Genomic DNA, 26,649 nt, shown 5'->3' on the forward strand with positions numbered 1-26,649 from the left:
ATTGTAGTGCTTAATTTTTATATTGAGACCTGGATCAAACAAAGCTAGATTGTTTACATTGTTTCTCAAATGAAGGATTATAGCAGCTTTCATAAAATGGACCCAGAGCACTTTCCAAACTGTACATATATGAAATTAAGCCACTTCTCTGGAGAAGCATGGCATTCTCTCAGTTTTGTTAGCAATGCTTTTTGGAGGGGAAAGTAAAGAATAAATCATCCATTTGAAACTACTTGAGAGAATTTTAGGTTGAAAGAATTATATCTGAATTGGAGTGTTTAACAGAGCTAATATCCCTACTCTTGTTAAATATTTTCCACAACTTTTTCTACATCCCACCTAAAAGATGCTACCTTTAGATAGAAGCACAGTGTCCCTGCTCCATTCAGACACCTGCTGATACATTAGTTAAGTAATGGATTAGAAGGAAATGTGCAGTCCATTTAGTCTCAAAAACACTATTTAGCATTTAGGCTTTTCTTTGATGGTGCCTCCTCCTAGTGCTAATTGGGCTTAAACCTGTTTAGTTGACAAGATCAATTGATCCTTGCCTAGAATATTTAAGGAGTGATATTAGCACGTTAGCTAAAATGTTTTAAAAATCTACTGTAGACAAGGCATGCTGCCTTTAATATATGCTGAACTGGTCAAGATCATATGGTAAGGGCATTGTGCCTTGTCTGTTCTAGACTTTTAAAATGTCTTGCATATTAGCTAGCCACATGCTAACATCACGCTTTAAATTCTAGTCTACACAAGACCTTAAATCACAGATCCAGATAGTAGAACTAAAGACGTGGCAGTTTTTGCTCCACTTCCCGCTATGGAAAATTAGTTCCTATTCTTTTGCTTTCTGATCTATCATGTTCAATGAATAGTAGCATAGAGGCAATTGAAAGAGCAACAGAACTGCTCAAAACTCAAATGAAATACTCAGTGCCAGATCCATTTGGCTTTATTCAGCTCATTTTATTTCCATTATTGTGCTTTAGACATGTTTTCTGAATTAAATTGTATGATATGTTTGGCTAAATCAATCTGTTCTTATTTTTACTAGAGTAATTATCCAGTACTAAATAAACTGGTGTTTTCAAGCCATTAGAGCTTTAAGTACAGAGATGAAGATTCTGGTGTGCACATGTGATTATTAAATACCCAGGTCTGAATTATTTTACTGTAAGTGGTGTTTTTCCATCTAAACAAGCTTACTTCATCAGCTGAAAGTGTAAGAAAACAAGAATAATCCAATATGATTACTGTTTGGACACAAAACACTACTGTTAACAATCTAAAACTGCTGCAGACGTGAGTGATCAGGGATCCTTTCTGAAGACTTTTTCAGAAATTTCAAATGGTTTTAAAAGTGTGTGGGCCGCTGGGTATGGGCAAAACTTGGTGGGGGTTACGGCAGTTGGGTGAAGTAGCAAAAAAACGGGGGGAGGAGGGAGAATTTGGTATGATCAGATAAATTATTGTATAATATCTTTTATTATATCCCTTTGTCCTCCTTTTGTCTGTAAAGTTTTTACGTAAACAGTAAGCGCTTCATGACAGATCCTATTTTTAAATTTGTCTTAATGATTCCTAGCACACTTGTAGGCATTCAGTGAATAAACAGCAATAAATTACTGCTGTCGTGAGCGATTGTAGCTAAGTACTGGTACATGGTGAGATTTAGAAAAGTGTAATTTGTCAGCATTGAAAATACGATTCATATGGTGTAAGTATTAACTTCTAGTAATATGAGCGTGGCTGGTAGCATCACCTATTATTAAGATTGACTGAGATTTCATATTATAAGACCCTGTTTTCAGTTACATATAACTTTGCCAAATTTCAACCGTTTAGGATGGAATTTTTTATGTTGGGGTGCCTGCTTCAGGCTCAATATTTTGTAAAGAAAATTTCAGCTAAAAGAATTCAACCATTTTTGAGAATGAGGTAGGAAAAATGTATTGTTTTGCTCATATTAAAAAATTCTAGTGGCTTTTTTTAGATGCTGTAGTGCCCCTCTGTGTTTTGGAACAGGGACTAGACATTTGGCAGGTGGGTGGCCTTTGAATGTGGGATATGCCTTTTGCTGTCCCTGTGAAAATATGCCCAAATTTGATCAAGTTATATAAGCCTTTGAAAACTTGTAGTTCATACACGTCTGGGAATGGGAGCTGGGGGAGGAGGTTGGAAGCTCGTGGACAAGGAGACTTGGACTGGGAACCAGTGAGGTCAGGAAGAGAAAGATGTGGAGTGAGTGGAGATGACACTGGTGTGTGGGGAGAGAACCGAGATTGCCTGGACAAGGAACCTGGGAGAATGGGCACTGAGCTTGTACAAGGAGATGTGGAATGTGGGTTGTGACAGGAGAGACAGATATATTGGACAGAGCTGAAAGGAGAGGAACTAGGACTAGGTAGATAAGGAGACTGGGGTCTAGGAACTACCAAGGGTGGGATGGAGTGGAACTGGGAATGGCCAGGCAAGGAGTTTGGGATTCTGAGTGAATGGCAGGAAACTGGAGCAAGGAATCTGAAAGGATAAGACTAATACTTGCTGGCATCAGGATGTGGAGACTGGGAAGAGGAGCCTGGGACTGGGGAAGAGACAGGATGATAACAGGGCCAGGTTGGAGGGAATGGAGCAGGAAGTGTCAAGCTTGGGTGAAATGGGAAAAAAATGTGTGCCCCCTAGAATACAATCCCTTCCAGAACCAAGTATGGAACCCAAGATTCCTGAATCTCACCATTCCTCTACTGTCAGCAAATATCTGTAAATCCCACTGGCAAAGTGTCTCATTCCCCTCTTGGACTGGTCCATATAGAGGATAAGAACCTAGTCTTGTTATCATTTACTCTATTAGCACAAGTGGCTGAGAGCTGCATGTTGGATTTAAAGCTTTTAACCCTGCTGATGACCTATCTGGGTATCAGTATGATGACACATGCTGGAATTTCTGTTTTTTCAAATTTGCTTCTTAAAAAGACCTAGGAAATTACACACAAACTACATTAGAAGAATATTATTAACGTTGCAAAGTCAAGCACTCAAAAGTTAGGAAATGCTAGAATAAAGGTTTCTGGTGCAACCTTAATTTGGCACATTGTGTATGTGCATCATGGTAGTATGGGATCACTATACATAAAAGACTGTTTTTTTCTCGGGACTGCTGTCTCAGTTCACAGAATGGATTTGCTGTGGGGATGAATCCATTGTGTAGTAAAGGAGACCATTGTCTGTAGGAGCCCTCCTCCATTTCTTACAGAAACTGGAATGTGTATAGTGAATAAAGTTTAAAGTTGCAACAGATAACATAATCATTTTGCTAAATAAGCTTTTAGTTTTAAAAGAGATAACATAGGATTCTTATATGGGAGAGCATGAACCCTGTTATTTAAAACAGATTTTATCTTCATCTGCGAAATTTCAAAGAGGGCCTTTATAAGAGTTTAATTACCAGTAATTGTGGAGCATATCTGATTCACATGGGAATTATTTGATGAGCTGATCAGTCATGCCATTATGCTGACTTGTGAAATTTAAACTTGCTTTACCTGTCTCTCTATATGACTCTGTTATTGCAGGTCTGCATGCTGGGAGGTCAGGGCAGAGACATTATAAGCTTCTCCAAAAAAACTCGAGTGTGTTTAAAATCCAGTGCAATAATCCAAAATCCAGATGAGTAAACTTTGTATAAATGGCAGAGAAAAACTAGATACTTGTTTTCGCAATTAACTAGATCATTTTAGGTCAGGTGCCACTCCTGAATTTAAAAATTTGCTTTGTAGGACTTCCTTGTAGAAACTGAAGTAGGTAACTTTGGGGAGAAATATACTTCTCTTTTACATATGTAGGTGAAAGTTTATCTTTTATAAGACTATTTTTGTATATCCCAATGCTTTACACTGAGTCAGTAAAGCTGTTTGGATTCCTGCTTGAGTTGGAGCAAACCAGGTTGACATTTGTTGCCTTTTCCTGTTTTCATGGCATGGCATGGCATATTAGGTTGCTAGAAAAACAAGGATGCACTTTTGATTTTTATCAATTTTAAACTTTCACAGTTATAGGAAATTATGGTGGAGTCAGACAATAATTATTTAATGATTGTCTCTAATAAGTTCTCAAGCAGCATTTTTCTTTCTTTGCCTATATGTAAACTTCAGTTATTATTGATGGAAATCTTTTTTCCAAAGTTTGTGTGGTTGCTGAAATTTTACTGATAAAAATCTAATCCTTCCAAGCTTAAATATAACTTGGCTCTGATGCTGTTTTTTCTCTTTAGAGAAGATGTAATTAAGCCAGCAAGAGGACTCTCCAATTTGCATTGTCTCAAATACAGCTTGGGTTTCTTTCAAGAGAATGTTAAGAATTATTTTTGATGTATTTTATATGCAGTTGCCTGCACTATTGCATTTTATTGCTCTAATACCTTAGTGTGATTAAAGCTAAATGATTTTTAAACTGGTAAAACTACTGCTTGTGTTTTGCTTAAATGTCAGATTTGACAGTCATCAGCTTTATTATTGACAGATTAGATTTAACAAGGATTTCACAATCCTTTCCCATTAGAGGAAGCATACCTTAGTGGTTGAAGTACTGGTCTGGGGGTCAGGTTTGGGTTCTATTTCCAGCTCTGTCATGGCCTTTCTGTGAGACCTTGAATAAGTCACTTAACCCTTCTGTACCTCAGTTTTCTCCTCTGTAAAAAGTGAGTAATCATTCTTAACTGCTACGGGGCATGTGTAAGGCTTTAACACACTTACGTTCGTAAAGTGCTTTGAGGTTTTTTCCTCTTTCTACTTGTTTCTTTCAAAGTGAAGCTGATGCTTATTACCAAAGTGCTTTTGTTCCAAGAACAGTGTTACTCATTTCCTTGAGTGATGTCTTGTTTCCTTAATTTGTCCTGGTCTTTTTGACCAAAAGCTTAAGATAACGAATACATTCTGTACCCTGGGTCTTGGTTTTGTGTAGCTTTCATAAAACAAGATATCCTAGGTTGGTAGCCTGGGAAAATACCCCATCTCTGTCCATTGACTTCTTAATTTCTAGCACTCTATTTCATTGTAACAACTAGAATTTGGGAACATGTGGAGAAAACATATTTACTTTAAGGTTTGGGGCCACATGCAGTTCTTCTGATGTTGCTCTGCAGAGTGCTTGCCACTACAGTAGAAATTCTTATGTGCTTCACTCTACACCATAGTTTCTCAACCTGTGGTACGCGTACACTGCGCGAGACATAGGCAGGAGGTATGCAAAAAACGCAGTGAAGGGAGGCGGGCGGCAGCTGCCGACTTCTGGAGGAGGCGGGCGGCAGCCTCCCGCTTCCCTCCTGGTCCCAACTCCCAGCTGGGAGGCAGGCGGCAGCCGCCGGCTTCTGTGGGAGGCGGGCGGCAGCTGCTGGCTTCCCACCCAGTCCCACCTCCTAGCTGGGAGCTGGACGGCAGCTGCCCCACTCCTGGGACGCCAGGCGACGGCCTCCGCCTTTCTGGGAAGCCGGGTGGCAGCTGCCCGTGTCCCACCCAGCTCCCAGATGGGAGCCCAGCAGCAGCCCCGTGTGCCTCCCGCGTCCTGGCTTGAAGATGGGCAGCAGCTACCTGCCACCTGCCCACATCCCCGGGTCCCAGTCTGAGTGGAAGCCTCCTCCGCCCCAGCTTGGAGAGGTGGCAGTCACACACTTCCCGGGCTGGCAGCCAGGTGGCAGCTCCACTCCCCGGCTCAAAGCCCAGTGCCCAGAAAGCAAGGTGGAGTGCCCAGTCCTGGAGCCCGGCTTTACCTGCAGGCTTACATGTCAATTTTATTGCTCTAGCTGAGCAGAGAAATTGACAACTGTGACAGCCCCAGATTTTACCAGTATAAAAATCTTAAGGGGGGCCCACACAGTGTGATTTGCCCCAGACCCGCACCCCATAGGGATGGCCGTGGGGCATGCTGCTGGTGGGCCTCTAGAGCCTGCTCATACCTCACAAGTTCCCGCCTATGTGAGGAGAACACCACATGACCCTGCCATCAGGCCATAGTGATTGGCTGGCGTTGACTTGTGGCCCTATGTGGAGGAAGTAGAGGAGAAACAGCAGGGGGTTTTGTGATCTGCCACAGCCACACAGCACTGCAGAACTCAGAACTCTCCTGCTTTCCGAGAAATACAGTCATCCAGTAGTAAAGGGGGAAAAGATTGTATTTTTCAGAGTGGAAAATTGAGTGTTGGGGTACTTATTAAAATTTTCAGAAATTAGGGGGGTACTTGCTACTTAAAAGGTTGAGAAACACTGCTCTACACTGCAGTTGTTGTTCTTTGAGTGCTTGCTCATGTTGATTCCAAATAGGTGTGTGCATGCTGCGTGCACAGTCATTGGAAGATTTTCCCCCTAGTGGTACCCATCAGGTCAGTTTAGGCACCCACCCCCTCTAGTTGTGCTGCTATGGCTCTGTATATAGGACCCTGCTGACCCGATGCCTTTTCAGTTCCTTCTTACAGCCCATGAAGGTCGTTTGAGCTAAGCTTCTCTCTTGCTTTGACAAGCGTTTCCATAGTGGTTTTGAACGTTGAAAACCTCTAAATAGTTAGATTAGTTTAGTGTTAGTTAAGTTTTCTGTTTGCCCCCCTCCCATGTTGTTCTCCCCCACCAGGGATTCGGGGCATGCCTTTATCCCAAGGTTTTAAACCGTGTGGGACTTGCCACAAGTCTATGCCAAGGGGTGATCCCCACGAATCCTGCTTGAAATGCTTGGGAGAATCCCACCAGACAGATTGGTGCAAGATTTGCAAGGGGATTCTGTCCAAAGACCAAGAAGGAGAGAGGTCAGACTGACACACCTCCTCATGGAGGCAGCTCTTCGCCCCCAACCACCAGGCAGGTTGCACCCTAGTAATCCTGATGTGGAGTGTGCCGCCATCAATTAGGGAGTTAATGGCGCCGAGGAAGGACTGGGCACCCAGAGACCCTCGGCGCCGCTTCTCACTGGCACCGATGTCAGCTCAGCACTGCTATCACTCACCAGTGCCATGCAAGAGGCACAAGAAAACTGATAGAGAGCGTTCGCCCACGGTGATCAATGATGAGAGATGGTCGTATGCACCCTGAGTTGGGACACCCAGCACCCACCCCATTGGAGGTGGCACTGTTGATTCCAGGCCTGCAGAGGGGTCCATTGAGTCCAGGGTCAGTGGGAGAGCCACTCCAGACTCATTTGAGGCAGCCAGAGACCTGATAGCCATGACGGCCCAGGAGTCTCCCGCCAGGCCAGAGAGAGTGCCAGTGGTAAGACCTCCATCACTGCAGCAAAGTGTGGTGCTGTCTAGAGGCAAATCAGCCATGATGAGGCACCAGTTGCCTTCTCCATGGCACCGCTGTCTGGCACCATCTCGCTCAGCACTGCCGTGGTCCCCACATTCGGAGTCAAGGTCATCAGACTCCAAGGCGGAGTCATATATCTCCCATTGTAGCCGGCACCAATCGAAGTGGCGCCGGTACAGTCAAGGGGCAGTTCAGGACCCTCGGCTAGCATAGTGGCAGATGCCTGCGCAATGGCCCTTTTTGGACACCATGGGCATACCACCAGGCCTAGTGGTCATACCCCAGAGGCCCCCAGTCCTCCTCTGGCTCCTCCACCACCCAGAGACCTCTTGTCACAGCACAAGAAGTAGAAGCATTTTAAGATTTTTTTTTACAAGTACTGTAATCTAATCTGTTGATATTTTAAATGGATAACTTAAATATTTCATTCAGCCTTTTCCAGTTTAACTGTCTAATAGATCCCTCAAAGTAGGTTTGTATAACCAGGCTGCAGTTCACTAATTGTCAGATTCTGCAGACAATTACTGCTGAGTATAGTACCATGAGCAGTCCCATTGACTGTCTCATTGTAACAAATATTACTATTGCTACTGTATGCAGGATGGGATTCTAAGAAAGTTGTTTTAAAACCATTGTTTGGGGCATTTCGAATATCTTGTTTTGTTTTTTCTGTTGTAGGTGTGATGGACAGGTGACAGATTGTTTCATTTTGGTATCAGGGAATCAGAATGACTGAGTGCTTCCTGCCTCCTACCAGCAGCCCCAGTGAACATCGCAGGGTGGAGCATAGTGGGGTTCTTGCCCGTACCCCCAGCTCTGAAGAAATCAGTCCTACAAAATTCCCTGGATTGTACCGGACTGGTGAACCTTCACCACCTCATGACAACTTACATGAGCCTCCAGATATAGTGTCGGATGATGAAAAGGAGCATGGGAAGAAGAAAGGAAAATTTAAGAAAAAGGAGAAAAGAAGTGAGTAGGCAATCTCTTACGCCATGTGTCTGATCCCTCTGACTCAGTGATTCTCAACCTGGGGGTTTGGACAGTTTTATGGTGGTTGCGAGCAGGGTTGGCATTAGGGGGGTAGGAAGAAGGGCAGTTACCTGGGGCCTCACAGCACCAAGGCGCCTGCAAAGCTAATTTACATGTTTCGCAAGGCTGAAGTCTGAAGCCCTGAGCTTAAAGTTGGGAGGGTTGCAATTTTTTCAAAAGGGGGTGGCGGGGGTTGGGTCATGATTTTATTTATTTATTTATTTATTTACGTTCAGAGGGGGGTCGCCAGTGCAAAAAGGTTGAGAAACACTGCTCTGACTCTACGAGAAACTTCCTGTGGGATGCACTGTGCTTTTATTGTAGTCTTAGTCCTTTCTTTTCGTGCCTAAATTTTGAGCTCTGCCTGCCTCTCTTAAAAAATACTTTTGTTGATTTTAAATGTCTTACCTCTTTCCAGGAAAACTAATAAGCAAGTTTTACCAAAGTCCAAGACACTGCTTGGTCAATTGCCTGGCAATGAGTTCTTCTCATTTCTCTCTGTTCTTTCAGACATACACCCTCAGAGTATGAAGAGATAATGGGATATGTCTTCACTGCAGACTTAGCCCATGTTGTCCCTGGGGTTTCCGTTCACAAAAAAATCCCTCTAACCTGGTCTTGAGGGTGTTTTAAGCCCAAGATATCAGGCACAGCTGAAAATATAGGCACGAACTTGGGTTTGGCTTCAGTTCAGGAGTCCATCTGTTGTTAGTGTTCTGATCATGTCCCACAGTTCCACCTAGGCTGTACTTATTTCATTGCTCCATTTCTGCTGCACTTCCACAGTATTTGAACAAAGATGCTATCCAAGAAATCCTCCTCCTCCTCCTCCTGTGCTGCCAATTTGCCAGAAGTTGACACCAGCCCTCTAGTAAAGGAGTGGTGTGATAAGACCCATAATTGAGGAAAATATACTCAAAATAACATATGTTTAGTGGACAGGAAAGAAAGGGAGAGGCAGAGAATTTGGTCTGTTAGGTGTGAATTGCTTTGGTTTGCAGACTGAATTTCTTAATGAGACAAGTAATATCTTTTGTTGGACCAACTTTCTGTTGGTAAGAGGGGCAAGCTTTCCAGCTAGAGTTCTTCAGCTCTGCGAAAGGTATTCTGAGCATCACAACTTACGCCTTGTCTACACTAGAAAGCTTTGCCGGCATATAGCCACTGCTGTAATTAAATCGCTGTAGTGTTACGTGTCTTCACTGTCTCCTTCTGTCAGTGGAGTACATTCACACTATCAGCTCTTTTGTCAACAAAGGCAGCAGTGCACTGGGTAGCTGTTCCACTGTGCAACTGCACGCAGGGTGCTTTGGGAAGGGTTTGCAATGCCTCACGGGACAGGCACATGATGAAGGTTTCTGAATCCTGTTGTTCCATGGGCATCCTACTAGTTTGACAGCTGCTTTTAAACTGCCCTGTCAGCCAAGCTGACACTGCTAAACACAAACACAAGAAGCCCACAGAAATGGGAGAAGGGTGTCTGTGTGAGAGAGAGAGAGACACACACACACACACGGAGAGAGACAGACCAACAGCTTGTGTTGGGGACAGTGAGTAGTGTGTGTCTGCACTCATCCTGTCTCTTTAACTTCAGACAGCAGCAGCTGGAGGCAATCAATCCCAAGGCAGAAGCTGCTACACAGACAGCTCATAGCTGGCATCCCCCGTTCCCCCACCCCCTCAGAGAAACAGGTCCAGTGCACCTGCAGGGGCAGGGAGAGGGACACAGCCTCCACTTCCCTCCCTGGCTCTGCACAGCACAGCAGGAGTTACATCCCTCCCTTGTAGCTTAGGGCAGGCAGGACAGAACTGTGTTTGCTGTGCTGTGGAGTGAGCTCCAGGGTGAGTTAACTTGAAAACTTTCTGGGGCTTTGAAAGGGGAGGGGCAGAGGCAGGCGGCTGCGGGCAGCTGAGCTCAAACTGTTTACCAGAGAGGTCTCAGGATGGCATGCTGGGATAACAGGGAGGCTATTTTTAGTGATCTAACCTAAGGGCTGTGTCTGCACACCTGCTTTTTCGCAAAAACTTTGCTGAAAAAGGCTCTAAGCCTCTCCTCTAGGTGGTTTTATTTTGTTGACAGAACAGGGCAGTTTTATCGACAAAAGGTTCATTGCAGTGTGTAGGCCAGAATTGTTTTTTTGTCATCAAAACTCTCTAGTGTAGACCAAGCCTAAATGCAAGGTGAACCAGATTGTTTAGCATAAGTAGTTAGCACATAGTCTAAGGGACCATTCAAGATAGAGTGGCCTGACTATGTACTAATTACTTATTCTAAATAATCTGTTCCACCTTGCATTTAGTTGTGACGCTTCGGAATACCTTTCCCAGACCTGAAGAAGAGTTCTCTTTGTGGCTGGAAAGTTTGTCTCTATCACCAACAGAAGTTGGTCCAATAAAAGATATTAACTCACCCACCTTGTGTGCAGGATGAGCACTTTACCTTAATGCTGCTTTTCCTGTTTGGTGAGTTACACAATTAGAAATTTACAATGCAAACATTATACAATGCAAACTTTATACCATGGGATACAGATATTATAAGTAAGATTAATACATGAAGCATCCTGCAAGCATTTTGTAACATTCTTATAACACTAATATCTGTTTTAACTATACTAACCCACGGGTGTGCCAGACTGATTTTCCAGCTATTCATTTGTCCGTGTTCAGTGAGGCCCTGGGCCTTTGGCATGAGCTGGCATCTCGTCTGCCAGTGTGACGGTTTGCATGCACTCCAACTGTATTCACTGTGTGATGTGTAGTTGTGCGGTGGAGGAACAAGTGGAGCTGCTTGGAAAAGGTGTGATTGTGATATGAGGAGATCTGGGTCGAGTCCCCCATGTGTGTTATCAAAGGAAGGAGGTGCATGTGTACCTTCATTATTTCGATACAGAATTGTGTACAGCTTGTTTTAGTAACAAGGCACTGGGGTCTTCTTGCCCTGGATGTAGTCAGTAATGAGGTGGAATAGGAGAACAATCTGTAGATTTAATTATGGTTAGGGGAAAGTATAGGTTTAGGAAGTATCTTGTGTGCAAGTGTGATGGGGCTGTAAGAAGGTATGAAAGTGGTGGTTAAATTTGCAGGCGTGGTAGGTATTCTGTCAGGGGAGTAGACTCAGTGTGTGAGTGTAGGAGAGGTGCAGGTAGTACCAGTCTATTACAGTGAAGGGGCAGAATGGAAGTGTTCATGTTATGGGCATTGTGGTGTGAGGCATCGATCAAAGAGGATGGAGTTATGGCCGTGTGGGTGTTTACCATAACTATATTACCTAGTTTTCAGAAGTTTGTTTTACTGAACTCGACATTATGGAAAGGCATTAACATGTTTCTTGCCATTTCATTTTGTAGTTTGTGGGGTTTGTTTTTAACCAAAAGAGAAATACTTGTTGGTAGACTTAATGGCCAATTAGACAGTTGTAGTTCTCACCTAGATTTGCAGTTGATGTGTGACTGTGACTAAGGGCTAGTCTACAATTAAAACTTACAGTGACACACCTGTATCGGTACAGTTGTGCTACTGCTGTAAGAGCACCTGTGTAGCCGCGTTATGTCGATGGGAGAGAGCTTTCCCACCTACATAATAAAACCACCTGAATGAGTGGCAGTAGCTATGTTGGTGGGAGATGCTCTCCCGCTGACATAGCAGTGTACACACAAGTGCTTATGCCAGCAAAATTTGTGTCGTTCATGCGAGGGTTTTTTTTCACATCCCTGAGCAACAAAAAGTTTTGCCAGCATAAGTGCTAGTGTAGACAAGGCCTAGGTAATAATCCAAAGACCTAACTTTTATATAACTCTTTTCATGAGTTGATCTTGAAAAACTTTACACATTATCCCCATTTTACAGATTGGAAACTGAGGCACAGAGAAGTGAAGTGATTTATCCAATATCATGCAGCAGGCCAGAAGCAGAGCTAGGAATAGTCTCAGTCCAGCAGTCTTTCCACTAGGCCACACATTAACTGTGTGATTTCTAAGTGCTCCTCTCCCACTCCTGTACAATTTGCCCCAGTGCAATGGGAATAATGGTTGTGTTTTGTTTGTGCCATTGAAAACAGGGCCGGTGGGAAAAATCTCATCCGTGGTCTGTGTCCCAAAACCTTGATACTTTAACAGTCATGTTATAAAACTAACTTTAAGTGTATGAGAGAAGACAGGGATGTCTTTCCTACAGCACCTGTCTCTGCATTTCCAGGTTCACTTCCCCTTCCCGTCCCATTAAGCCATTAATTGGCACTGTGGAAGCCATTAACATGTAAGGTGTTGCTCCTTGCTGAATTTCCCGTTCTGTGCTGCTGCATATGCACATCACAGGCAGCTGCTTACTGGAGAGCCGTACAGCACCTTGGTTATACAGCCTGAGCTGGGCTCCTTGCTCCTCCTGTGCACCCTCAGCTAAGACTTGCCATTGCTTCAGCCCAGTTTCCACAGCCATGAGCCAGGTCCACTCAATCCATCCCTCCCCCACACAGGGGATGTTAAGATACATAATTGTTCATTTTCTGGATTTCAGGGGTTTACATTTCTTACCTTCATTCCCCTCACCCCAGATCCCAGTTCACATGGAGAGTCAGGGAGAGGGGCTCAGATACCTAGAGAGGAGCAGGGTCCCCACACAGCAGGCGGGGGGGGGAGGCTCAGACTCCTGCAGCAAGGTAAGGTTCCCACAGCTCCCAACGTGCATATGGGAGGGTAGAATTCAGGATTGGTGTGTCCACCATATCCGTAATCCCCCAGATTCCTCTGCTACCGCTCTCATGCTCCAATCCCTCATATGCCCTCCAACCCATCTTCCCCCACTACCACCGATACCCGTTTATGCCCTTCACCACAATCCCTCTCTGGAAACCCAAACCTTTCTTCCCCTGTTACTACCTACTTTACACCCCAATCATGCCTAATGGAGAAGTAAACCTTTTTTCAAATAACCTTTTAGTTTGATTTCCGCCAAAGGGATATGGGTGTCATGCACTTTGTTGGGGTAACCCTCAAGCATTTGAGACCCTGGTGCAATTATTTGATCTCTGTGCAAACTACATTGCCAAAATGTCAACTTTAAGAAAAGCTGTTTTTTTCCGGGGCCTGTATCTCAGGAACTCCTTGGTCAAATGGTCCTAAATTTGGCTCACTGACTGTACCTCACGCCCCCACGGGGACCACCAAATTTCAAGGCAATCCGATTAACTGTATGGATTTTAGAGCACTTAAAACAGATGAAAGTTTAAAGTGAAAGCTTGTCTTAAACATAGCACAGCTGTTGCTCTGCTATAATTAATTAAAAACCTATTTTTTAAAATGTAATTGGAACTGCTGCCATTTCTAGACCGTCACCAGAGTTTCCTGGAATCCAAAATTTAGGTTCAGTTTGCCACAGAGTACATAGAGCCTTGTTATAACGGGTGTACATACATGTGCCTACAGGTTTCAGTAAACGGAAAAATAAAATACAACCATTACTTTTAACTGTAAGCCAATTCCTCTAGCTTTGGGGAAAACTATTTTCTAAGTTTTTGCTCGTTCATCTGCACTCTGAACTTTTATTAACTTGGAGCATTTATAAGAGGAAAGCATGGTGTGAACCATAATACTGCTAATATAAAATTATCTTAATGTGTCATTAGTTTTGTTAGTAGTGTGAGGGAGTGTCTCATTGTATCATGCTTTTGCTCAGACATGCAATACTGGTTGATACGATGAGGATTTTGTTGGGGGTTTGGGTTAGGTTTTTTGCTTTCAATAACTCTTCTCAAGTTGTCAGCTTTCTTCTGTTGCTAGAGAGCCTAGGCAGGCAAGGTACTTTATAGCATCATGTAAACCCTGCAGTCTGTTGTTGTCTAACTGGAATTTATATCTACTCAGTTAAAAAGAAAAAAACAACAACAACAAAAAACCCTGCAGCACTGACTCTCAGAGCCCGGGTCCTCTGAGTTGGGCTCACAGGGCTTATGTTGCAGGGGTAAAAATAGCAGCGTAGATTTCGGACTCAGGCTCTGAGACCTGCCCCCTCTTCAGGTCTCATTGCCCGGGTTCCAGCCCAAGCTCGAACATCTATGCTGCTGTTTTTAGCCCTTCAGTGTGAGCCCAAGTCACTTGATCCAGGCTCTGAGTCTCACTGCTGTGGGGGGTTTTTGTTTTGCGGGGTTATTTGTTTTTTGTTTGTTTGTTTGTTTTTTGTGTTTTTCTGTGTAGACATACCCTGCGAAACCTCTGTTTGAAGAGCTGAATGCTGGTGTTTTAGATCAGTTAGAGCAGAAGTGCTTGCTGTAAACTATTTAGTATGTGAGAAGCTGTTGAGTTCTCAATTTTTTAATAATACCCTTTTAAAAACTTTCATCATGCTGCCTATGAGGCACTGGCTCAGAGAAAGTCTTAAACATATATTTAGACTTAATTATTTTGTGGTGATATTGCAGATAAATTCTACAGTGATTTTAGAAATTTATATTGTGAGTTGTTAGCTGGATTCTATATGGGGGCACAGGGGCATCTTTGTCACAAATGTGTTTGTAACTTTCTTAAGGTAGTAAGTAGTTCAGGATATAGAACTGGTCTGAGTAGTGATGAGATGTATCCATCCAGTGAACGTAAATATTTAACCCATTCAGTCCTGTTTTTTAGCAACAGGTAAACATTTTGCTCATCGGGGAATGAGATGGTTTCATAATTTAATGTTGCTAGAAGGCCACTATTATAGATAACGCGTGTCCTTGTGTCATAAGCCATGATGCCTTATGGAAATCTAGTCTAATAGAAATTTGAAGAGAGAAGGTAAATGTATAATGCTATGCATATTTGTATTCTAATTGTTCTCTTCCATGAGAGACAACGTACCCTATGGCTGATTAAATCACAAAAATGGCTTTAAGGAGTAACTTTAAAGGTATGAAGTAAATCCTCAAAAGCAAGAATTGAGGCAGAATCACTTAACTCATCTCTTGTAGTTGAGATGTAAAATCATCCTTTGTTTCACATCCCTCTTATAACCACACATTATAATGCTCAAAAGCTAGGCATAGTAAGGTGAGTTAAATAATGGAGTTTTAAGTATGTGTGTATGTACAATCCAGCCGTTAATGTCACTGCTAAAATTTGTTTTTTAAATTAGATGACTGTTTTGAATTCACAAAAAAACCAAACTCACCCCTGAGCAAATAGTTTTTCCTAAGTAAATGTAGGGGGCTCTTTAAAATTATATTATATGGTGGATTGTAGTAGCTTCTCTTTCAGATTTACTTTATATTCTACCTTATAAAAATTTCAGTGATATGTTAGGTCTGTTCCACCTCTAACTTCTGCGATACTATATAGTATTTTTAGTCAAGTTGATTCTCTCTGGCACTAGCTTTTCCCCAGTATTATACAACAGTCTCGTGGTGCTACCCTCTGTGGAGTCACAGCCACCAGCCTAGCTTCTAGGCATATGCAAGATGGTTAAGTCATGAAATCCAGGATTTAAGCAAATGTAATTGCCGGTAGAATGAGAACCTTCAGAAAGCTTTTTTTTTTTTTTTTTTTTTCCCCTTCTCCTTAAATAACCTCATCCTTTGTTGAGTATATATCTCTTTCAGCTAAATACTTGAAAATTTGAATAAATTAAAAACAGTCCTATGTTTGAGATCTTGTACATCAAATTGCAGCATAGAGCAAACATTTGTGTTAAAATATTGATGTCTTAATGACAGTGCAGTGCTGGCAAAACCGCTTCCTCTAGAACTACATAGCCTTTAATCTCTACAGTCTTAGTTTGCTGAATATTCTGATAGTATTCCAAACTATTATAAAAATTACCGCAGGTGGAAGTGGGAGATGGAGGGGACGGGATAATCTTCCTGAAGTTACTCAAGGTTGCTTTTTAGTTGAAGTTATTTCCAGGAATCCTATCCTCTGCTTTGGTGTTGCTTTTGTATTATAAAAAAGTGTTTCTGTATATTAGTATGAGATATTTTTCCTATGTTTAGTATGACCATTTGATATTTCTTTCCACCTTGATGGGAATGCCGTACTGCTGTATAACAGTTCTTTGAGTGATGGTATTTCACACATGGGTACACATGCACACTATGTGCCTGAGTCCAGACATTTGTAGTAAGCAGTGTCCTTTGTTCCGTAGCTGCACAGTTGATCTCATTAACTATAAAGGGCAGTGTGAACTGAGGCCTATCCATTTCCTTCTTACCGCCATATTACCTGAGTCAGAATCCTCTGTGTCTGCTTCAATCTTCTTCTGCTTTAATATCTTTAAATACAATTTGTAAATAGTTTTAATACTATAGACTTAGTGTTTTATATTAGTGTAGTTAGTTTTGTTCTCCCCGTTCCAGGGAGCAAAGAGCTTGAGGCTTCAAGAGCTGTCTCTCTATCAGTAATGAACACGACTACTGTCTTTATTGCCTTGGTGAGGCTCACATTGCTACCAAGTGGAGTAGCTGCCATTCCCTCCCTCCCAAACTCATGAGGGGCAAGAGCTCCATCTCCAGAAGCATCTCATAGAGCAGGCTATGGAGTCGCATTCAGATACTGTACAGCAGCCTCAGAGTGCAAGCATGAGCCTCTCGAGCATCTTGGTCCAAGTCAAGTGAGTCCTTGCACGCAGATCCTAAGGAGTTAGGTTCACATAAACCTACCATTTAAGAAGGCAAAAGCATGAAAGAAGGAGGATCTGACAGTAAGGGTTCTGGATTTGTCCACTAACCGAAAAGACCAGTACCCACTGGCCCAGTCTGGGAGTTCCATGCTGGGACCCCATTTGATGGTTCTGACAAGTGCAATTTGGAATCTTCCAAATTCTAGACCATCAGATTCCCCAGATTGCAAGTCCCCTTCTCGGGCTGCCCAAATGCCAGGAAGGACCAAAACCTTTACCTCACTAGAAGATATTTGTGTTCTGTACTACCCCCAGTCATCTGTTTTATCAGTCCCGTTCTCTTCAGAGACATCCCTTTGCCTGAAGAAACCAAATTAAGAGGAAGAGGCTCTTCTGCTACTATATCTATAACTCAGTATCATCCCATCAGTATGGCCGGTAGAGGAGGAGTGTATTATTTCATAGGCTCATCTGGAGCACCAGATTCGCTCAAACTTGCACACACCCCAACCTCATTTTCCCCTGTAAGATCATTCAACAGGCTGCTTCTTTGCTGCCTGTAAACCTGGCTTCAGTCTATCTACTCACAAAAGACAACATCAGTGCCAAAGAAACAATTCTGGCCATGCTTATGGCCCCTCTCACCTGGTGGACAAATCCAAAGAAAGTTCAGATGGAGTTCCTTTTCTCACATCTACACCCAAGAAGACTGTCATCACAGATGCTTCCCTCTTAGGTTGTGGAGCCCATATGAACAATCACACTGCACAAGGCACCTAGATCTCTCGGGAGACTGGGATGCATATCAATTTACTAGAATTAAAACAGGTTTGTTTGACCTGCAACCATTTCCTTCCACTCATCTAATATACATATAATGTCAGACAGTATTTCGACTGTTTTCTCCATAAACAGGGGAACAAGATCCTTCCCCCTGTGTGTAGAGACAGTCAACCTGTAGAATTGGGGTATCAGAAACCTCATAACTCTCTCAGCAGCATACCTACCAAGTGCACAGAACACTCCAGCAGACAGTCTCAGCTGTCTTTTTCCACAAATGGGAAATTGACAGTTCTGTTCTGAATTACATCTTCAACCAGTGGCGAACATCATTTTGGGATCTCTTCACTTCACAAGGGAACAAGAAACTATCCCGACGGCGCTTCAGGGCAGCTCTGGGCTATGGTTTGAAGGGTGATGCTCTCCTGCTACCCTAGATGCACCACCTCCAATACTCCTTGCCTCAGATCTCCTGAGGATTTCAACCCATCTGCCCATCAATATCCAGGCATTTCCAGATCTGCTGCTGTGACACAACAGTACAAACAGGCACCCTAACCCAGGGCCACTATATTTCAAGGCCTGATATTTGGATGGGCATCAGATGTAGAGTGCTCATGTTGAGTGGGAGTTCAATCCATTCTCAAAGGAGGAAGGATTCTACCAGGCAATGCTGTTTGTCCAAGAGGAAGCACTTCTCTTGAAAATGACAATGCTAGCTATCTCCAGCGTCTGCTGGGATCCCTATTTTAGAATATCTATCCTATCCTTAAGATAGTGGGCCTGTCTGTTAGTTCCCTATGGGTCCAGCTTGCAGCAGTCGGCGCTTTTCATCCTCCAGTTGAGGACCACGCTGTCTTTATTCATCACATGATGGCTAGATTCCTGAAGGGATTTCTTAGAACTTTTCCACCAATGATAAAACCAGTGCTACAATGGGACCTCAGCCTGGTCCTTTTTCTTCTCACCAAACTTCTTTTTGAACCATTAGCCACCTGTTTTACATCTCATCTCTCGATTAAAGTTGCCGCCTTAGCGGCTATCATATCAGCCAGGAGGGTGAGCAAGCTGGGCGCATTCATGGCAGATCCGCCATATACCATCTCTCCTAAATAGAAGGTCCTCTCCTTGCCCCCACCCAAAATTCATCCCTAAAGTAACTTTGGAGTTTCACATAAATCAAACCATCCACTTAAAGGTATTTTTTTCCAACCGCGTGCCTCTGCCTATGATGAGGAGAGAAGAACGCTCTAGCCATCTGACAGGCACTGGTTTTTATCTACGGAGAACAAAAGCAATTTGAAAAACACCTAAATCTTTTATCACCATAGTGGAGTGATCAAGCGGTCAAGCTCTCTCTGCACAGAGACTCTCTAAGTAGATCTTGGACTGCATCATCCTTTGTTACCACCTAGCTCAGATCCCCCTCCCAGAGGGGGTGAGAGCGCATTCAACCACAGCTCAAGCGACCTCCACAGCATCTCTGTGAGACATATCTTTACTAAATATATGTAGGGCAGTGACCTGGAGCTCCATATATATTTTTACCAGACATTACGCATTGGTCCAGGGATTTCTACCATAGATATAGCTGTGTGGACAGCAGTACTACAGATAACCATGTCATCTGCATCCTTGCACCCACCTTCTGTTTGACTGCTGTTTACTAATCTCCCACATGTGGAATACACATAGGGACTATCACTCGAAGAAGAAATGGACATTACTTACCTGTAACAGGAGGTTCTTTGAGATGTGTGGTCCCTATCTATATTCCACTACCCGTCCTTCATCCCCTCTGCTGTAAATTGTGACCAGATTTGTGGTAAGATTAGAAACGGGAGAGGGGTCCACTTGCACTGCCATTTTTACTCTGCTTGGAGCAAAAGGAGATCAGCTGCAGATGTGTGAACCAATGGATCCTGCTTACTAAAAATTTCCGCACATAGTGCACGTGTGTATCCACATGTGGAATAGAGATAGGGATCGTGTACAGCTAAGTAACCTCCATTTGGCTTAAGAGCAAATACATATGAAATAAACTTGTCGGGGAGATTATAAAAAATGAAGTGGGACTAAGTAAACCTTATATATACTGTGAGCATATGAACAAATGCTTTCAAAGTTCTGAATAAAAGCCGTGGATCACAGCTAGCTAACTAATGGCATAAAAACAACTTCCAAATCAAAATTATGTATCTGAGGTAATTGGTTACAACACGCTCCACCTCCTGCCCATAGTCACGTACTGAAGAAATGTGGGGGAAACAAACCATGTAGATCCTTACAAAAGCAGTTGGTGATGATTGTAACAAACCTATCTAAAAACAGGGAAAAGAAAAGGCATTCTGTAATTTCCAGAAAGAGTTTCCATAGGAGCATCTTTATTGTTATGAGCAGTCCATATGTTGTTGTACCTCAGCTTGTGTATTTTACTGTGTGACTTCCATTTGGTTTTAACTTGTATTACCACTTTTACTGAATATAAAGTCAAACTCCTGGGTCTCTTAACTTGCCATGGGGTTTTATTTTTATCCTTGTTTTAATTTAATTTTTATGTAAACTTTATTTTTGTGAAGAAAATGCTGGATTAGCAGGACTGGAAACTAAAGCCCTCTATCCACAGAACAGGTACTACACAGCGGCAATAGCATAGGTGCAAATACTTCAGAATTCTCCCAAGAATTTTCTGAAGATAGGACTCCTAGCATGTATAGGTTTTTGCATATGCATTAGGGAATTTTAGATCATTACAAAATGAGTACCTCAGTTTTCAAGGTCCAAACCAAAAAATTGCATGGTTCCGCTAACAGAGTATGAATGCTCTGTCCCTCCCCAAACAATCTCTTTTCCCACAAGAAGGTTTCCCTTTCTTCCTCTTACCCCCAGTTGTCACCTTGGATAAGTGGTCTGCAATTCCCTCTCTCTGGTATCTTCAGGGAGGAGCAGCAGGCACATTTTCTGCTGGCAACTCTGAAGCTTTCCCCATTCCACCCTATGGCCATGTCTACACTAGCACTTATGTGGGCAAAACTTTTGTCACTCAGGTGTGAAAAAAACACCCCTGAGCAACGTAAGTTTTGCCAGCATAAGCACTCACGTGGACAGTGCTATGTCAGCAGGAGACACTTTCCTGCCGACATAGTTACTGCTGCTCATAGAGCTGATTTTATTGTGTTGATGGAAGAGCTCTCTCCCATCAGCATAATGTGGCTACACGAGTGATCTTACAGTGGCACAGCTATATCGGTACAGTAGTGCCACTCTAAGCTATTAAATGTATACATGGCCTAAGTTTAGTTCTTGAAGCAATGAAAGAGTAGTGCTGTCTCCATGGTGACTCAATCCTTGATCTCTGTGAAGCATCAATAGAGATGGACATTATAATGATAGGTTTTGTGAGGTGGACACTTACCCATTAAGAATTGAAATGAGACCAACTCATCTTGCGCAGCTAACATTTGATTTCTACCAAGCCAGTGTGGTCTTGAGCTGGTGCATTAGAAGAAAAGCTCTATATGCTGTTTTCAGACTTCTGAGACACAAAGTCCCTAGGATTCTCTGAACTTATGGTAAGCTATCTAGAGTGGCTCATGACTGGGGGTGCTAACCATACGGCAGACTGTTAAGAAGCAGGACACAAACCCCAAATTGGTTGTGAGTTCTATGATTAGATTTCTCAACCAAGTATCAACTGTGAACCCCCTCAAGCACTGTAACAGCCTTAACAAGGAGTTACAGCAGTCCCCTGGGATACTTTGGTCTATCTTGCCACCCACGCAAACTTACCTTTGTGATAGATGGACCCTTACATCAAAAATCACAACAATATTCAGTTTAGAACCAGTCACTTACCCCAGATGAGTTGTACCTCAGATGTCACACCAAAGCCAATGCTTGTAGCCAGTCCTAAAATAAACTAACTGATGATTTATTAACCAGGAAAAAGAAATAGTTATTTACAAGATTAAAGCAGTAAGTATCCTCACACAGATGAGATACTTTTTGAAACCTAAGACTAATAGAAGCTGTTGCAAAATGCCGGCTTTCTATGTCCTTTACAGCTAACCCAAGCTAAGCAGCTTAGGGATCTCTTGCTTATGCTTCGAAATATTGCCATCTCCAAATGCCAAGCAGTATAGTTATACAGTTCTTTCTGGTCAGGGATTTTTATTCCTTTCCCCCAGAGTTCAAACTGTGATGAGACAAGTCTTTGCACTTGTCTCTTCTTCATCGGAGGGGGAGGAGCATCATACAAGATTTGGTTTGGAAGGGACCTCAGGAGGTCATCTAATCCAGCCCTCTGCTCAAAGCAGGACCAACCTCAACTAAATCATCCCAGCCAGGACTTTGTCAAGCCACATCTTAAAAACCTCTAAGGATGGAGATTCCACCACCTCCCTAGGTAACCCATTCCAGCGCTTCAGCACCCTCCTAGTGAAAATGTTTTTCCTAATATTCAGCCTAGACCTCCCCCTCTGCAACTTGAGACCATTGCTGCTAATTCTGCCATCTACCACCACTGAAAACAGCCTAGTTCCATCCATCCTGGCACCTCCTTTCAGGTAGTTAAAGGCCGCTATCAAATCCCCCTCATTCTTCTCTTCTGCAGACTTAACAAGCCTAGTTCCCTTAGCCTCTCTTCGTAAGTCGTGCTCCAGCCTCCTAATCATTTTTGTTGCACTCCGCTGGACTCATTCCAATTGTCCACATCCTTTCTGTAGTGGCGGGGCCCAAATGAGTACTCCAAATGAGGCTTCACCAGTGCCAAATAGAGGGGAATAATCACTTCCCTCGATCTGCTGGCAGTGTTCCTACTAATGCAGCCCAATATGCCATTAGCCTTCTTGGCAGTAAGGGCACACTGTTGGCTCATATATCCAGCTTCTTGTCCACTGTAACCCTCAGGTCCTTTTTTGCAGAACTGTTGCTTAGCGAGTCAGTCCCCAGACTGTAGCAGTGCATGGGATTCTTCCGTCCTAAGTGCAGGACTGCATTTGTCCTTGTTGCATCAACAAAGTCTTTGTCCTTTGATGTTTCACAAGGACTCATTTGGTTTTAGTGGGACTTCTTGTGTGCAGGACCAGCACTTTACATTAATTTATGCTTCTTTCATGTTTGAGTTACAAAGGTTTACAATATAAACACTCAATATAACTTTATACCATGTGATACAGTCGTTATATGTGAGGTCAATAAATGCAGCATCCTACAGCATTTCATCAAGTCTAAACACATTCTTATAAACTTAACATCTATTTTAACAATGCTAGCACACAGGTGAGCCAGACTGGTTTCCAGTTTATGCATTCGTTAGTGTTGAGGGAAGTCTAGGGGACTTGGCATGAACTGGCACCTGATCTGCCAGCATCACACCTTGAAGTTCGTGATCTTTTCTGAGGGCACGTCTACATTATAGCAGCGACAGAGGCTTCTCACATAGATGGAAGGCATTTTTTCAGCAGTGTAGTTAATCCATCTCTCTGTTAACCTACCTGCGTCTACACTAGGGATTCAGTCGACCTAACTATGGTGTCCAGGGCTGAAATTTTTCACAGCTATGTGCAATGTAGTTAAGTCAATCTAATTTTTAAGAGTGGACCAAGCCTTAGTGTGGGAATTTGTACTTTTGCTTTGTGGCATTCTTTCTTTGCTGGGAGAAACTGTGCTATGAATTTAGGTTCTGCTTTGCTTTTCTAAAACTAATAAAATCCTTTAAAATGAAAAGAAAATAAAGCAAAGCACCTACTTCAACTTCAGGTGCTCCCCACACCCAAGGAAGAGCAGTAGCCTGAATGTGCACTTGCACTCGAGTGCTTTATGTATTAAATAACATAATTGTGGAGTCACCTACTTGTAATTTGGTTACCAAATCTTGGTAAGTCTAGTAGTTCTTGTTAGTTTAAAGTCTAGTAATAGACCGGAGGGAAAATGAAAAAAGCCCATTACAGAAGCTGACTATGTATGCATCTCTGTTCCAAAATTGAAGCGCGCACTTTCTCTCTCTTTATATATATACTTTTTGTATATGTATCCATGTGTATTCACCTGAGGGTCCTGAGACTGCAGACAAACTGAAACATTGCTCTAAGAGATGTTAACTGTCTCCATTCATCTCAGTATTCTAACTTAAGCCTATAAACTACTCTGTATTTTAGTGTCGGGTTTAGAGCCAGATTTAGCCTGAATTGCACAATTACTACAACTCCGTACACAAATAGGGTTAACAATATATCCAAGGGATTAAAGCATAGAAAGTGGTCATCCTAAAAATGCCCACAACCACTCTTGAACTAATGGTGAATGTAATAAAGTAATCTTATTAACTGTAGTTTAGCTGCTACTTAAGGAAAATATTTTATTCTGGAGAGATCTGCAAACCTGCCATTGTTAGCGGTGGGATTTCCTCTGTGGATCATGGGTAGTATATGTTCCTAAACATAGGGACCTTACTGACACGGCCAAATTAAAATATGAAATTTGGCCCTCTTCACAGAATGAGCTTAACTTGCTTGATATAACATACTACTTTGTTTGATTCCCTAAAGCCAGGGAACACCACTTTCACCAGCATGCACTGTGCTGGTGCTGTTATATTAACCAGTTAAACCCCCAGGAACAGGGAGCTTGGAATATTTTTGAGGGAGTTAAGGGAGAGTGTGCTGGTGAAGTAGTTGCAGTTTATGTAGTATACATCAGTTCTGAATATTTAAAATATGTTATATCCATTACAGTTTGGGAATTTGAATATTAAAAGTTTTGCAAAAACTATGCTGTCTGTAAAGCAGCCTGGAGACGCTACCATAATTTAGACAATCCATCAAGTCTGTCTAAATTATGCTGGGCCCCTCTAGTCCTTGGAGCAGCTTAGGATCAGAAGGGCACAAGATGGTTTAAATCCATTTTAGCCTCCTGGATGCAAGTTGTGTGATGTACCTCTAAGAAGCGCAGTGTCACGCATGGTGCCTGCTCTGAGGACCTTACAAGCCAAGTAATATGGAAAAAATATTGCAAAACCAAGTCCATTAAGAAATGGCACTTGCCTGACTTAACTTCCTCCTTCCCTCATGCAAATAATAGGCCAGTTTCATGTTCCATGGGTTTCATGGCTAAATGAACAACATCAGGGAAACCTCATGCTGGAGCATCACATCAGAGCTAGAGCTGATTATCCACAACTTTAGGGGAACCTAAAAACTACAAATTGCATGTAAAAAGTTTTGCTTTTTTAAATACATTTCTTGTTTATTTTATCTCTTAGGAGTATTGAGGGTGTAAACCTATAATTAGTTGGCTTTTAAAAACCCTTCCAATCCACCTTTAAAGATTTTCCTGTTCTTGCCTAGAGGATGGGCAGGGCTAGCTGCAGAGGTGTAGCTTCTAAAAACTCATGTGCATATATATCAGAGACAGTACCTTGTATTTTGTAGCTGAAGCATGGTGTTACTAGACTGAGACTTTGGATTTGCAGTCTCTACATAAGGCAAACATAGAACTGCAGTAACAGGTGATGTGTCAGTACAGTTGGAACAGCTTTACTTATCTGATGGAAAAGTAAGTTCTCCCCCTTAATGATATTTTGATCTGAGGCTAAAATTTTAATAATTTCACATTCATCTTAAGAAGATTCTTAACATTTTCAAAAAGGGAGTGGGCAATTAAGTGACTCAACCCTTTGCATAATAATTTGTTAAAGCTGAACGTGTGTAGCAGATGATTTTTCTTAACATCAACTTTTATGCTATTGATTACAGGAACATAGAAGTTGCCAGACAATTGTTTTATTTTTCATTTCCTTGACTATTAAGTGGACAAATAGCACGTAAGATGGACATACTGAGTAAGTATTTAAAATACCAAATGTTTAGGTGATTCATGAGATGTGAGGTTCATATTGGACATAACTGTGAAATGCTGATTTAATAATTGCCATACTTAACTCCGTAAAAAGAAAATGGATCTTTTTTAGTTGTGGCAGGTACCATGTCTTTTTTTAATATTACCATATCCCCTTTTTTCCTCCTCCTAGATACATTCTATTAAATAAACTAAAATAGGTTGTAACTTTCTGTCCTTTCTGCCTCTTTTTTTCTCACAATAGCGGAAGGTTATGCTGCCTTCCAAGAGGACAGTTCTGGTGATGAAGCTGAAAGTCCTTCCAAGTTAAAGCGATCCAAAGGAATTCATGTTTTCAAGAAGCCCAGCTTTTCCAAAAAGAAAGAAAAGGATTTTAAAGTAAAAGAAAAACCCAAAGATGAAAAACATAAAGATGACAAACACAAGGAAGAAAAACATAAAGAGAAGAAGTCAAAAGACTTAACAGCAGCAGATGTTGTCAAACAGTGGAAGGAGAAGAAAAAAAAGAAAAAGCCAACTCCAGAGCCAGAGGTACCTCAGGTGGATGTTCCAAGTCTTAGGCCGGTGTTTGGGATTCCTTTGGCTGATGCAGCAGACAGGACCATGATGTACGATGGCATTCGCCTGCCGGCAGTTTTCCGTGAATGTATAGATTACATAGAGAAGTATGGCATGAAATGTGAAGGCATCTACAGAGTTTCAGGTATACTGGGCATGTCTAAGTGCAGGTTTTCAAGACTTTACCTTCATTTGTCCAAGAAAATAACATGAATGCAGTACTTCACCCTTCTTCACACACCAACCCCTTATGTTTAGTTTTGCTCATTTAATTTAATAAAAGACTGCAACTTCAGTAAAATTAACTGTTTAACTTTAAACCAAGCTATAGATTTTAAATTCCTGAAAGATGGCTTACTCAATGGTAGAGTTGGAAAAAAGATTCTACGTTCTTAGCCTCTGGAGTAGGAGGTGGTTAAATTACAAAACCAGTCTTATGGAGTAAGAGAAGGGAAAGTTTTTATCAGATGCACTGGTGTTAAATATCGAACCTCTCCTTCTCCAGTATGGCCATTGGTGGGCAGTTTTCATATTTGTTACCATAGTA

At 42.3% G+C, this 26,649-nt stretch overlaps 1 protein-coding gene across 2 annotated transcripts in view; it reads left to right on the forward strand.

The window, feature by feature from the left end:
* The window catches only part of RALBP1 (ralA binding protein 1), a 62,366-nt gene that overhangs the window by 16,131 nt on the left and 19,586 nt on the right, over positions 1 to 26,649 (forward strand). Inside the window, exons 1-3 of one of the 2 annotated variants that reach the window (XM_067547774.1) lie at positions 8,221 to 8,261; positions 25,442 to 25,527; positions 25,789 to 26,247. In XM_067547774.1, the coding sequence (XP_067403875.1) occupies positions 25,515 to 25,527; positions 25,789 to 26,247 (472 nt within the window). In that variant the 5' untranslated portion in view covers positions 8,221 to 8,261; positions 25,442 to 25,514. Of the gene's footprint in view, positions 1 to 7,967; positions 8,262 to 25,441; positions 25,528 to 25,788; positions 26,248 to 26,649 lie in introns of those variants that run through there. The other variant, XM_067547768.1, reaches the window with a different exon arrangement.

The sequence above is a fragment of the Emydura macquarii genome, unplaced genomic scaffold (genome assembly GCF_026122565.2).
Source record: "Emydura macquarii macquarii isolate MOO-44397 ecotype Brisbane River unplaced genomic scaffold, CSIRO-AGI_Emac_v2 contig_212, whole genome shotgun sequence".
Taxonomy (NCBI): domain Eukaryota; kingdom Metazoa; phylum Chordata; order Testudines; family Chelidae; genus Emydura; species Emydura macquarii.